The sequence below is a fragment of the Nomascus leucogenys genome, chromosome 13, assembly GCF_006542625.1.
Source record: "Nomascus leucogenys isolate Asia chromosome 13, Asia_NLE_v1, whole genome shotgun sequence".
Lineage (NCBI taxonomy): Eukaryota > Metazoa > Chordata > Mammalia > Primates > Hylobatidae > Nomascus > Nomascus leucogenys.
In genome coordinates this window covers 87,625,906-87,640,940 of record NC_044393.1, presented here as the reverse complement: position 1 = coordinate 87,640,940, position 15,035 = coordinate 87,625,906, and the positions used below count along the sequence as shown (strand labels likewise).

Below are 15,035 nucleotides of genomic sequence, written 5' to 3'. Positions count from 1 at the left end.
TGATTCATTTCTCTGCAGCATGACCTTGAGTAAGCAAAGATTTTCTAAACAGGACTAAAACGTGCTAACTATAAAGGAAAAGATTGATGAGTTTTAATACATTAAATTAGGAACTTAGAACTGTGTCAAGATATCATGAAGAAGGCCGGGTACGGTGGCTCATGCCTGTAATCCCAGCACTTTGAGCACTTTGGGAGGCCGAGACAGGCGGATCACCTGAGGTCAGGAGTTTGAGACCAGCCTGGCCAACATGGTGAAACCCTGTTTCCACTAAAAATACAAAAAAATTAGCTGGGCATGGTGGTGGGTACCTGTAATCCCAGCTACTTGAGAGGCTGAGGCAGGAGAATCGCTTGAACCCAGGAGGTGGAGGTTGCAGTGAGCCGAGATTGCACCACTGCACTCGAGCCTGGGTGACAGAATGAAACTGTCTCAAAAAAAAAAAAAAAAAAAAAAAAAAAAAAAAAAAAAATGAAGAACCTGAAAGGTAAGCCATCCATGGGGAGAAGAAATTTGCAATGTATATTTCCAGCAAATTATATATACATACACACACACACACACACACATATATAAAATATGCTATATATTAGACATATAATTTTTTCAACAGGAAAAATAGACAACCCAGTTTATTTTTTTAACTTTTTAAAAATTTTTTAAGTTTTAAAATTTATTTTATTTTGCATTTGTAGAGATAGGTCTTGCTTTGTTGCCCAGGCTGGTCTCAAACTCCTGGCCTCAAGCAGTCTTCCTGCCTTAGCCTCCCAAAGTGCTAGGATGACAGGCATGAGCCACCATGCCCGGCCAACAGCCCAATTTAGAAATACACAAGAGACTTGAACACGCACTTCACCAAAACATATACCAGATAAACACATCAAAACATGCTCAACCTTAAAGTCACCAGAGAAATGCAAATTAAAACCCAACAAGATACCATTACAAATCCAACAGTCCACGAGAATGGCTAAAATGAAAGACTGACAATACCAAGGATTGAGAAGGAGGAAAAGTGACTGGAACTTTCATACACAGCTGACTGGAGTTCAAATTAGTACAGCCACTTTGACAAACTGGAGGTATCTATAACAGCTGGAAATATGTGTATACTATGGCCCAGCAATTCTGCTCCTAGGTTTACACCCAACAGGCATGTGTACATCTGTATGATGTGTAAGAGACACTTCCACGAATGCTCTGTGTGGCGTCTGAGCCTGACTTTCTGCTCTCTTTGCTTTTCACATGCTGCACGTTCCACTTGGTATCCCCTCCCCACTCATCCTTCAGGTCTGGTGTCAGCGTTTGCTAGTGACGTTCTTTTCTCTCTTCCAGGCTTGGAATCTCTTTTGCCTACTATGGGGTTATCCTGGCCAGTGCTGAGCTGCTGGAGCGGGACTTGGTCTGTGGTTCGAAGTCCGACTCTGAGGTGGTGGTGATGGGGGGGGACTCAGGGGAGAGCCAGAGCCCCTGCTACTGCCACATGTTTGCACCCTCTGACTATCAGACCATGATCATCAGCACCATCGGTGAAATTGCTCGTAAGTGTCCCTCTGCGTGTTGGGTCTGTCTGTCTTGGGTGGTCTATGTGCATTTGAGTATTAGCTGAGAGAAGTGTGACCCTGTGACACCGCTCCTGCCTAGCAGAACTGAGTAAGTCGCCAAGTAGTGCTGAAAAATCTCCAATTTGGATTGGTATTGGCAAGAGAAGTCTGGAGGAGTAGAGCTTTGAAGTGCTGTATTCTATCAATTGTAAGGTGTTTTTTTCACCCTTACATTTTAACATCTCTGAAATTGGAATGTGGCTTACAATGGCTTGTTAGATTGCAATTGACAGCATTATTTCTATTTTAGTAGACATAAAATTATGGTACTTAAAAATCAATGGCTGAATGTTAAACTGAGCTGATGAAAAAAAAAATCAGTGGCACCTTGAATTTGATGAAAACATATAAAACACTTAAAATACGGGCCTAGCAAGCTGGCAATCTACAATAGACCTGCATGATTTAATAAGTATCCTGGACACCAGTGCCTATCATTCCTGGACCCACGTGGGTAAAGTATATGTAAAAAGTCTTGAAATTGATGACAACGTGACTGGATTTTGGCTGGAACACTTGTGAGGTTTGGATGAAGTTGCTTCTTTCTGAAACGACAAGGATGAATCCATGCCAGTGTTGCAATATGCCACTTGCCTTCCAAGGTTCCAGAAATTATCTTTACTGTTTGCTTTCTAGTGAATCCTTTAAATATACTGGGCATCAATTTCCTGGGAAGACGGCTGAGCCTTTCCATTACCATGGGATGCACGGCTTTATTCTTCCTTCTCCTCAACATTTGCACTTCAAGGTATTTTCTGTTTAATTGCTTCAGATTTTGTGCAGTGGTTTCTAAGTGGAGTCTCCTGACCCATGGTGTTCAGTAGTTTCAGGGACAAGTCCCTTTCACCCAGGAGAGTAGCAAATGGGCTGCCTGCTTGACTGGAATGGTCTTGCCTGTTCCCCACTACCCCCCTTCCCTCTTCCTACAGACCCCATCTTCCTCCAGCTATCACAGGATTCTGGGTGCCAATGATGGTGTACTCACTTTACCTACCAAAATGTTGAGGATCGTTATGTAATGCTTCCTGGAGAATCGGGACTCTGGTTGTTTATCACATTATTTGAACCAGTGCCAAGAAAGTTTAGTAATACAGTGTGCTTATTTGTGCCTTCTGCTCATTTCACTCTTAATTTGCAGTCCTGGAGTGGCCTGAGCTCTGATATGTATCATTTATTCTACAAGCTCTCTGCACTATTTGCCAGGGGATGGTAGCAGCAGGTGTGCTAATTTTTTTTTCTTTGAGACAGGTTCTCTCACCTGGTCACCCAGGCTGGAATGCAGTGGTGAGATCTCAGCTCACTGCAGCCTCTAACTCCTGGGCTCAAGCCATCCTCCTGCCTCAGCCTCTTGAGTAGCTAGCACTACAGGCACACACCACCATGCTGGGCCAATTGAAAAAAATTTGGTGGCTCACACCAGTAATCCCAGAACTTTGGGAGGCTGAGGCGGGTGGATCACTTGAACCCAGGAGTTCAAGATCAGCTTGGACAACATGGCAAAACCCCATCTCTACAAAAAATACAAAAATTAGCTGAGTGTGGTTGTGGATGTCTATAGTCCCAGCTACCCAAGAGGCTGAGGTGGGAGGATCACTTGAGCCTGAGAGGCTGAGGCTGCAGTGAGCCATGATTGTGCCACTGCACCCAAGGCTGGGTACCAGAGCCAGACTCTGTCTTAAAAAAAAGTCTTACTATGTTGCTGAGGCTAGTCTTGAACTCCTGGCCTCAAGCGATCTAGCTTCCTCGGCCTCCCAAAGTGCAGGGATTACAGGTGTGAGCCACTGTGCCAGGCAGTTACGCTAATGTGAGGGGCCAGGGTGAATGGCAGCATTGGGGAATGGAGAGGGCAGCGGGGAGTAAGACTGGAAGGAGGTTTGCTTAAGGACCCCACAGTCAGGCCAGCTGAGAAGCAGCACCTCCCTCAGGTTCTGAGTTATCTGTGGTTGTAGCTCAGCATCCACAGTGCACTTGAAGCTGGGCCATGGGAGGTGGTCCTCCATGCTGCGTTTTATAATTTCTCTCCGCTTCCTGTTTTCTAGTGCCGGCCTGATTGGCTTCCTCTTCATGCTGAGGGCTCTGGTAGCTGCAAACTTCAACACCATCTACATTTACACAGCTGAGGTGAGTTTTCATGCAAGGCTTGCTTACAAAGGGTGTGTAAGGTGAGCTACTTGGGGTGTCCATCCAAAGGTAATGCATCCCTGGTTTCTGTTGACTTTTGATGATTTTCTAAAAACAATCTGTTAAAAAGACACCAGAAGTTTATTTGATGTGAATTTCCCCTTCCCCATTCAGTCTATTGAAAGCCAGTCTCTGGAAGATAGGATCTTTTTCCTTTCTTTAAATAGCACGCATGTAAAAAACACCTCCTTGCCCTAGCACTAGGCTTCCAGAAGTAATAGGTAGCAACACGCTGTTGTCAAATGTAGAATTTCCTTTCTCTCTTTTTGAAATTAGAATACATTTTTCACTTTTATTCTTTTGGAAGATCCCTTTCCCTCCATCTGTTATTTGCTGCATGAAGCTTAAATTTAAATATAATCTTGATTTATTCTTTATTAATTTATTGAATTAATACATCTATATGCAAGGTACTGCCTGAGGTAGCTGGAGTATTTCCTCATAAACCTCCCACTTTAAAGAACTAATATTCCTAGAAATGAAACAATATTTGAATAGGGAACTTAACAGTATTTTAACTGGTTTTGTCATTCGTTGAGCTACAGGAAACAGTACTTTAGATACTGATAAAGCTGCCTTCAGGTTCATGGCAGGAAATGGGGAAGTCTATCGCGATTAAAGATTTGGCATGTCAAAAACCATTAAACCCGCAGAGAAAAGTACTTTTTCTCCCACACAGAGATAAAAATAGAAAGCTATGAGATGTTTGAATTATACATAATACTTCATTTAGTTCCATTAACAAAATCTAAAGTTAACTTATAGACAGGTACAAAAAAGTCAATCCTCTTTTGTAATCCAGAACTCATTGTTCAGTATAAGTTTTGCTACAAATAAGAAGGGGTATTATGATGCCTGAGACACTCCAAAATGATTGGAGTATTGATAACCATAAAGATTGGTTCCAGGCTGGGCACAGTGGCTCATGCCTGCAATCCCTGAATTTGGGAGGCTGAGGTGGGAGAATCACTTGAAGCCAGGAGTTCAAGACCAGCCTGGCAAGGAAACCAAAACCCCACCTCCACAAAAATTAAAAATTAGCCAGGGATAGGGGCATGCACCTGTAATTGTAGCTACTTAGGAAGGGGAGGCTGAGGCAGGAGGATTGCTTGAGCCCAGGAGTTGGAGGCTGCAGTGAGTTCTAATGGCACCACTGCACTCTAGCCTGGGCAGCAAAGTAAGACCCTGTCTCTAAATTAAAAAAAAAAAAAAAAAAAAAAAAAAGTTTGGTTCTAGGACTATAGAGAATTTGAAAGCATAATATATGAGGAAAATCTCAGCTATATCAATTTTGTATTCCAGTTTCATGTTGACTTGATATATCAAGATGACTTTTTGTTTTAAAGGCTTTTATCTTGAGAACATGATGTCTGGGGTTAAAGATATTGACATATTCCACAGGTCTGTGCTGTTCTTGAGGTGTGATAGCTTAGGAATGAACATGATTTGAACTCATGCATAGTTACAGATGGCGTCAAATGGAGAACGAGGCAGATCCACCTACTCCAAAAATGACCCTAAAGTAAATTGGTTTAAGAAATTGGATCCCAAAGATTTCTGGTGAATTTTGAAGTCTTCGTCAGTAAATCCATATTAAAAGGAGATGAAAGAAGCCAAAATAAAAGAATTATGGGCTGACAGGACATCTGGATTAAGCATCAGTTCTATTAAAAAGGGCTAACTTGAAGATTTTTTGATGATAAATTTTACTCCAGCTCTGTAGGGGAACTAAGGTGAACTTGATGGACAGTGGAAGGAATTACAACATGAAATTCCTAGAATAAAAATTAATTGGCTGGGCGCGGTGGCTCACGCCTGTAATCCCAGCACTTTGGGAGGCCGAGGCAGGTGGGTCACTTGAGGTCAGGAGTTTGAGACCAGCCTGGCCAACATGGTGAAACCCCGTCTCTATTAAAAATGCAAAAATTATCCAGGCATGATGGCGGGTGCCTGTAATCCCAGCTGCTTGGGATGCTGAGGCAGGAGAATCGCGTGAACCTGGGAGGCAAAGATTGCAGTGAGTCAAAACCGAGCCACTGCACTCCAGCCTGGTGACAGAGAGACTCTGTCTCAAAAAGAAAAAAAAATTATTGACTTTAAATAATTTTGCATAGTTAAGAAAATAATTTTGCATAATTAAAAACAAAAACAAATCTAAAGTCATTTTGTAAATTTATGAACCAAAAAAATCTATGCATAACATGGTGTACTTCTAGAATTGCATTTGGGATGTACAGTCAAACATATTGTGGAATTTGCTCATTTTGAGGGTCATTTCTAAGTATTTTATTTTATTTTATTTTTTGAGACAGAGTCTTGCTCTGTCACCCAGGCTGGAGTGCAGTGACGTGATTTCAGCTCACTGCAAGCTCCGCCTCCTGGGTTCACACCATTCTTCTGCCTCAGCCTCCCAAGTAGCTGGGACTACAGGTGCCCGCCACCATGCCCGGCTAATTTTTTGTATTTTTAGTAGAGACGTGGTTTCACCGTGTTAGCCAGGATGGTCTCGATCTCCTGACCTCATGATCCGCCCGCCTCGGCCTCCCAAAGTGCTGGGATTACAGATGTGATTACACCGCACCCAGCCAGTATTTTATTTTTTATATTGTTTTTTAAAAAAGATATGTAACTAAAAATGATAGTTTTCTGTTATTCCATCTTCCAGATGACTCACAATGTGAACAAAAGACTTTATCGGTATTACAGCAAAGAAGCCATCACCTGAATTCATTATTTTCAGTCATAGCAACCTCATTTTTCAGAAAATAATAAAGCTCCCCATAAAGATATTCCACCCCCAAACCTTCTCCTGTAAATATAGCAGTGTCCTGTGAGGCGGAAAGCATCTTGCTTTTTGCATTTGACAGATGGTGGCAAAGATGTGGGCAACTAAAGGGGGCTACATGCTTTGCCTTAGAGAGTTGATAAAACTGTTTTGTCAGTATTTTATAGCACTAAGAAAATGTTCCAACATTTTGAGAAACCATTCTTTCCTAGAAAGTATTCTCCCTACAATTCTATTCGATAAGACTTGCTGACTTATTAAACTTCTAGTTCCTTTAAGAATTCTGAATCAATGAAAAACCAATTAATTAGATTTTACTATAAATATCAAAAAGTTGCAGCAAGAAAGTAGAATACGGCTGGGCATGGTGGCTCATACCTGTAATCCCAGCACTTTGGGAGGCTGAGGCAGGAAGATTGCCTGAGCCCAGGAGTTTGATACCAGTCTGGGCAACATAGTGAGACGTTGTCTTTATAAAATAAAAATAAAAATTTAATAAAATGTTAAAAAGGACTGGTCATGGTGGCTCATGCCTGTAATCCCAACCCTTTGGGAGGCTGAGGCAGGCAGATCACCTGAGGTCAGCAGTTCGAGATCAGCCTGGCCAACTCGGAGAGACCCCCCCGCTCGCCTTCATTAAAAATACAAAAATTAGCCAGGCGTGGTGGTACATGCCTGTAAACCCAGCTACTTGGGAGGCTGAGGCAGGTGAATTGGTTGAACCCAGAAGGCGGATGATGCAGTGAGCCAAAATTGTGCCATTGTGCTCCAGCCTGGGTGACAGAGTGAGACTCTGTCGATAGATAGATAGATAGATAGATAGATAGATAGATAGATAGATAGATAGATAGATAGATACATAGATACATAGATAGATTATGCTGTAAGATTCTGCAACAGCAAAGAGGCTAGGGAATTTAATAAGAACACAGGGGCCAGGTGTGGTGGCTCATGCCTCTAATCCCAGCACTTTGGGAGGTTGAGGTGGAAGGATTGCTTGAGGCCAGATGTTCAAGACCAGCACGGCCAGCATAGTAAGATCCCATCCCTAATTTTAGAAAAGAAGTAAAAATAAGAACACAGGGAATGGTGTGGCAAGTACCTGGCTCTCTAGTTAATTCTCTTAACTGTATTTGTATTGAAGACTTCATCAGATCTCTGGGGAGTATTTTCTTCCCATTCAGTAGAATCACTTTTATATATTTATAGTTCTGAAGTGGCACTCTTCTCTCTGATTCCAGAGCTTGTCTTTCTAAAATTATATTTGGAATCTTCAGTGAAACACATTTTTGGAATTTGCTCATTTAAAGGATAATTTTGAAGTGTTTATTTTTTGCTGATATTGTCCCAAAAATTCAAAGTTGTGTACCTGAGAAAATCAACACCTTCTATTCCATATTCTGTAACTGTGTTTGGTGCTCTATGCATTCCAAAGCCTGACCTGGGGAGGAAGGGGAAGAGGAGGGCTCGGGGAAGGACAGACGTTATCTGACTGGTACTTTCTGTGCCTCTCCCTGCAGGTCTACCCCACCACGATGCGCGCTTTGGGGATGGGAACCAGCGGCTCCCTGTGTCGCATTGGTGCAATGGTGGCGCCATTTATATCCCAGGTACGGCTGAGGACTCTGCAGGGAGAGAGAGTCTGAGAGAGGTGGGGAAAGAGGAACCCAGGGTCCTTCACATTAAGGGCAGAATGGAGGATTTCTGTTGACTCAATGAGTTTTCTGGAGGTGCCCTTTCCCTGCTGTTTGATGGATTTAGGTAGAGAGAGAGGCTAAATCTGCTACCAGGCTTTCAGCCTTCCAGTCAGTAGTAGGCATTGCATTGCATTCAGGGTTTGCTCCATTTTAAAATGGGTATTATTGGGGGAAGATGGAAAACAATGGTCAACACGAGAAGCTTGGGCAGTTGAATGACAGTGGGCACTAACCCTGAGTTAGAATTGTTGTCTGGTCAGTTGTCCAGATGGCAACAGTAAAACAGCCTTGAGAGTACGGGCAGGTTCAGCTGAGGTGCAGGGAGGTGGTGTGGGGCACAGGTGAGCCAGGCTTAGGCTGGGATAAAATCCCAGGGTGACTTGGAGCCATGGATGGAGGCTTGTTTCAGGAGAAACAACAGAGGCAGGTATGGTGACCCTCGGGGTCCTGGGTCCTCAGAGGGCTATGGAGCTTGCTGCTTTGTACTTGTCAGTCTTTTTTTTTTTTTTGGCTGCAAAAAACAGAAATCCAGGCTGGGGCACGGTAGCTCACGCCTGTAATCTCAGCACTTTGGGAGGCTGAGGTGGGTGGATCACCTGAGGTAAGGAGTTTGAGACCAGCCTGGGCAACATGGTGAAACCCCATCTCTACTAAAAATACAAAAATGAGCTAGGCATGGTGGTGCTCTCCTGTAGTCCCAGCTACTCAGGAGCCTGAGGCATGAGAATCACTCGAACCCGGGAGGTAGAGATTGCAGTGAGCCGACATCGCGTCACTGCACTCTAGGCTGGGCGAGAGTGAGACTCAAAAGAAAGAAAAAAAAAAACAGAAATCCACATGACCTGGCTGTAGCAAAAAAAAAAAAGAGGCAGGAATGAGGCCAAGCCCGGTCTGGGAGTGGGGCACTCACAGGAGCCCAGGCTCTGTCCTCTTTCTCTGTCTGGTGCCTGTGGTCACTCATTTCCACCTGAGCATGCAGGCTTTCCTCCTCCCTGCACCAGGGTGCTGTGCTTGCCTACGCATGTGGCAGCTCCACAAATCCCAAACACACACACTTCGCTCTGGCCTCTGGAAGACACTGATTAGTTCTCTCTGAATCCCAAGTTAGAGACCCCCATCGGTCCAGTTGTCCGTGCTTGAGCTAACTCAGTTGTGGCCCACAGTCAGGATTATACATAAATGCAGCTGGCAGAGGTGAAATTGCAGAGAACGGGAGTTGGGATGGGCTGAGTAGACTTTAACGTGTATTTCCTACAATTTAACACAGGGATTTTGCTACCACAAATTTTGTAAAACTATCTTGGGAGTGTTTTCCCTACCTGTTTTTCACTTTTTCTTTTTTTTTTTTAACATCTGAGAAACCAAGCTAATCCCCACCTGTCTTAAAGAAAAATGGGGATGCCTTTTGTCTGGTGCTTTTGCTTTTCAAAATTCCTTAATACTTATTTCGTCATTTTCAGAAAAGAACCTAGACATGAAAAAAGTTATCTTTTTTTTTCTTTTTCCAGAGACAGGGTCTCGCTCTGTTGCCCAGGCTGGGGTACAGTCATGGCTCACTGCAGCCTCAATCCCCCCAGGTTCAAGGGATCCTCCCACCTGAGCCTCCCCAGTAGCTGGAACTGCAGGCATGCACCACCATGCCTGACTATTTATTTATTTATTTTTAGAGATGGAGTGTCACTATGTTGCTCAGGCTGGTCTCCAACTCCTGGGTTTAGGCCATCCTCCTGCCTTGTCCTTCCAAAGTGTTGGGATTACAGGTGTGAGCCACTGCACCCTGCCAGTAGTAAAACATTAACGCTATTTCTGGGTGACTGAATTGAGGCATAGTTCATTTTCCAAGCTTTCATTAGGAATTGAGTTCTCGACCACCTGGAACGTTTTCCCTGGGCATTTGTGGGTATTTATCCCAGAGGCTATGCTGCTGTTGGTGGGTTTGTGGTTTAGGAAAGAACCCAGCTGGAATGCTTAGCATCCTATAGCCCACACGGATTCTTAACTCCTTGTAATTCTCAGTTATCTTTTTCTGCTACCCTCCCTTCATTTATTTGCATTTTCTTTTTCTTTTTCTTTTCTTTTCCTATCTTTCTTTCTTTTCTCTTTCGTTCCTTCCTTCTTCTTTCTCTTTTTTTCTTTCTTCCCTTTTCTTTTTCCTTCCTTCCTTTCTCTCTCTCTCACGTGTGCGTGCCTGCTCTCGTTCTCTCTTGCTCTTGCGTGCTCTCTCTCTCACTCTCTCTCGCTCTGTCACCCAGGCTGGAGTGCAGCAGTATGATCTTGGCTCACTGCAACTTCCGCCTCCTGGGTTCAAGCAATTCTCCTGTCTCAGCCTCCCGAGTAGCTGGGATTACAGGCACCCACCACCACTCTTGGCTGATTTTTTGTATTTTTAGTAGAGACGGGGTTTCACCACGTTGGCCAGGCTGGTCTCAAACTCCTGACCTCAGGTGATCAGCCCGCCTTGGCCTCCCAAAGTGCTGGAATTACAGGTGTGAGCCACCCCGCCCAGCCTGCTACCCTCATTTCTAAAGTGGAGATAAAGAATAGCACCCTCTACAGAGTTTTGCTCTAAGGATGAAATGAGATGAATAAATGTAAAGCAATTAACCCAATGTTTGACATATAGTAAGCACTCGGTAAATGTTAGCTAATATGATCATGATGATCAATAATGGTCAAGGTGAAATGCTATTCCAATGGATACTTCTCAATAATTTAACTTTGGAAAGTATTGTATCAATCTCTGTGCGATCAAGATGCTCTGCTTTCCTTAACAGGTTTAGACTGGGCAGGTTTCGAATCTGGGAAGTTTTGTGCCAGCTCCTAGGATATTTGCCTCGGTTTAGGATGGCGTGAGCTGCTCCAAGTAGACAGTAGGGTTTGGTGTCACTTTCATGAGCTAATTAGTCACTTGCCTTAAAGGTAGTTCTCAAACTTCAGTGCTTCTCAGAATTACTAGGGTAACTTGATAACAGATCCCTTGGATTCCACTCACAGATGCCAATTCTGTAGATGGGATCAGTTACCTACTTTCCTCCCCACTCCCACCTTAAAGATAAGGTCTCACTCCGTCACCCAGGCATGTACAGTGGCATGATCAGGGCTCACTACAGCCTCAACTTCCTGGGCTCAAGTAATCCTCCCACCTCAGCCCCACAAGTAGCTGGGACTACAGGCATGTGCCACCATGCCTGGCTAATTTTTTTGAATTTTAGTAGAGACGAGGTCTCACTGTGTTGATCAGGCTGGCCTTCCAAGATCCTCCCACCTTGGCCTTTCAAAGTGCTGGGATTACAGGTGTGAGCCACTGAGCCTGGCCGCAGTTACATATATATATATATACGTATATATATGTATATACATATATGTGTATATATATGTGTATATATATGTATATACATATATATGTATATATACGTATATATATGTGTATATACATATATATGTATATATATATGTATATACATGTATATATATGTATATACATATGTATATACATATATACATGTATATACATATATATACGTATATATACATGTATATACATATATATATACATATATATGTATATATACATATATATATACATATATATGTATATATACATATATATACATGTATATATATATTGAGGCGGAGTCTTGCTCTGTCGCCCAGGCTGGAGTGCAGTGACCCGATCTCAGCTCACTGCAAGCTCGGCCTCCCGGGTTCATGCCATTCTCCTGCCTCAGCCTCCCGAGTAGCTGGGACTACAGGCACCTGCCATCATGCCTGGCTAATTTTTTGTATTTTTAGTAGAGACGGGGTTTCACCGTGTTAGCCAGGATGGTCTCGATCTCCTGACCTCATGATCCACCCGCCTTGGCCTCCCAAAGTGCTGGGATTACAGGCGTGAGCCACCGCACCCATTCAGTTACTTATATTTTTAAGTATCCCCAGCAAATCTGATGCAGCTGATGGCAGGCCACCCTCTGGGAGGCACTGCTATCAATAGGGAAGACTGGGAGATGAGTTCTTCCTTTCACTTAATTCTTCCTCTTCTTATTCTTCCACTTTTTTTCTTTTTCCTTCTTCTTGCTCCCCCTTCTTTTTTTTTTGCCTAAAACAAGCTGTTAAACCAGTTAAACTAAAATGATTACATTTTAATCAGTAATATGTTTACACATTCTAATGACTAAAAGCTTAATACAAAGGTCTCTTTTAAAATGAATGTTTCAGGCTGGGCGCAGTAACTCACACCTGTAATCCCAGCACTTTGAGAGGCCAAGGTGGGCAGATCACATGAGGCCAGGAGTTAGAGACCAGCCTGGCCAACATGGTAGAGCCTCGTCTCTACTAAAAATATAAGAATTAGGCCAGGCGTGGTGGCACGCACCTGTAATCCCAGCTAGTTGGGAGGCTGAGGCATAAGAATTGCTTGAACCTGGGAGACGGAGGTTGCACTGAGCCAAGATTGTGCCACTGCACTCCAGCCTGGATGACAAAGTGAGACTCTGTCTCAAAATAAATAAATAAATTTATTAATTAATTGAATGTTTCAGCCAGGCATGATGGCATGCACCTATAGTCCCAGCTACTCAGGAGGCTGAGGTGTGAGAATTGGTTGAGCCTGGGAGTTTGAGGCTGTGATGAGCTGTGTTTGCACCACTGCACTGTAGCCTGGACAACAGAGTAAGACTCTGTCATAAATAAACAAATTAATGAATAATAATTCACCCACTGAAAAACTTTAAATCAGAACATTTTAAGATATTTAGTTGTTAGAAACTAATGATGGTAAAAAATAATAGTAGTCATGAGTATGTAGTCCAAGAAAACAATAAAGGAAAATTTTGCTACAAAAGTATTAAAGATTCAGGGCCGGGTGTGGTGGCTCACGCCTGTAATCCCAGCACTTTGGGAGGCTGAGGCAGGTGGATTACCTGAGGTCAGGAGTTTGAGACCAGCCTGACCAACATGGAGAAACCCCGTCTCTACTAAAAATATAAAATTAGCCAGGTTTGGTGGTGCGCGCCTGTAATCCCAGCTACTTGGGAGGCTGAGGCAGGAGAATTGCTTAAACCTGGGAGGTGGAGGTTGTGGTGAGTCAAGATCGCGCCATTGTACTCCAACCTGGTCAACAAGAGCAAAACTGCATCTCAAAAAAAAAAAAAAAGTATTAAAGATTCACTGAAATACAGAAGGGACCAGTGCAAGGCCTCTGCCAATAGGTCAGGGGCTGCCTCCCCACTTATTCTGGGACACTTCAAGAGATCAGTCACTTTAGCCCTAGCTAGGTGTCTTAGTTCAGGCTGCTATAGCATGTACCACAGACTGGGTGGCTTATAAAAACAGAAACATATTTCTCATAGTTCTGGAGGCTTGAAGTTCAAGATCGGGCACCCATATGTTTGGGTTCTAGTGAGGGCTCTCTTGGCTTGGAGACCGCTACCTTCTTGTGTCCTCACATCCAGAAAGGGGAAAGAGTTTTTTCTGGTCTCTTTTATTTTTATTTTATTTAAAAAATTTTTTCCTTTCTTAAACTGGGTCTAGTGAGGGCTCCCTTCTTGGCTTAGAGACAGCTACCTTCTTGTGTCCTCACATCCAGAAAGAGGGGAAAGAGTTTTTTCTGGTCTTTTATTTTTATTTTATTTAAAAAAAAATTTTTCCTTTCTTAAACTGGGTGGTACATCTGTGATCTTTTTTTTCCTTCCCCAGACAGAGTCTCACTCTGTCGCCCAGGCTGGAGTGCAGTGGCGTGATGTCGGCTCACTGCAACCTCCGCCTCCCAGGTTCAAACAGTTCTCCTGCCTCAGCCTTCCGAGTAGCTGAGACTACAGGCGCCCGCCACTATGCCTAGCTAATTTTTGTATTTTTAGTAGAGATGGGATTTTACCATGTTGGCCAGGCTGGTCTCAAACTTTTTTTTTTTTTTTTTTTTTTTGGAGACGGAGTCTCGCTCTGTCACCCAGGCCGGATGGAGTGCAGTGGCATGATCTCGGCTCACTGCAAGCTCCGCCTCCCGAATTAACGCCATTCTCCTGCCTCAGCCTCCCGAGTAGCTGGGACTACAGGCGCCCGCCACCATGCCTGGCTAATTTTTTGTATTTTTAGTAGAGACCAGTTTTCACCATGTTAGCCAGGATGGTCTCGATCTCCTGACCTCGTGATCTGCCCGCCTCGGCCTCCCAAAGTGCTGGGATTACAGGCGTGAGCCATCGTGCCCAGCCTTGTGATCTCTTTTTTTTAAGGACACTAATTCCTTTCATGAGTGCTCCACCATCATGACCTGATCATCCCCAAAGGCCCCACATCCAACTGTGATACCATCATATTGAGGATTCCACCTATGAATTTTGGAGGGACAGAAGCACCCAGTCCATAACACCAGGCATCCCTTGGTTCAGTGATGTGTGAACTGCTGGAACCTACTGTGGACGTTAATGTCCTTTCAGCATATCCATGGCTTTGGGCTTTACCCTAGGCTTGCAGCACAGGCCCTTACAGCCTCACAGTGTGTGGCTGTGATTTGGGTAATGCAACAAAGACCTCTCCCTTGTGGCCAGACTTCACATGGTGTTTTCATCAAATGAGATGGTCCAGCATCCAAAAAAAGCATTGAAAAGCATTTAAAATCTCGATAAAATCTCCTCAAAGAGATGTCAGTGGAAAAGCCCATTTGTGACTCGAGCAAAACTTTTAAACAGCCTCTTTGCCTGACTCACTTCCGTTGTCAGTCGCATAGCTGTCATCCCCAAATCTCCAGCCTCGTCCCTTCAACCTTATCACCCC

General features: G+C 43.7%; 1 protein-coding gene and 1 non-coding gene across 3 annotated transcripts in view; both read left to right on the top strand.

Moving 5' to 3' along the window:
- SVOPL (SVOP like) overlaps window positions 1-15,035 on the top strand; it is an 85,431-nt gene that overhangs the window by 50,943 nt on the left and 19,453 nt on the right. For both annotated transcript variants that reach the window (XM_003261396.2, XM_030825815.1), the window contains 4 exons: window positions 1,336-1,541; window positions 2,241-2,352; window positions 3,644-3,725; window positions 8,091-8,180. In XM_003261396.2, coding sequence (XP_003261444.1) covers window positions 1,336-1,541; window positions 2,241-2,352; window positions 3,644-3,725; window positions 8,091-8,180 — 490 coding nt within the window. The remainder of the gene's footprint in view (window positions 1-1,335; window positions 1,542-2,240; window positions 2,353-3,643; window positions 3,726-8,090; window positions 8,181-15,035) is intronic.
- Window positions 4,505-4,633, top strand: LOC115838134. Its single transcript, XR_004033177.1, has one exon. It is a non-coding gene; the product is annotated as a small nucleolar RNA SNORA40 (small nucleolar RNA).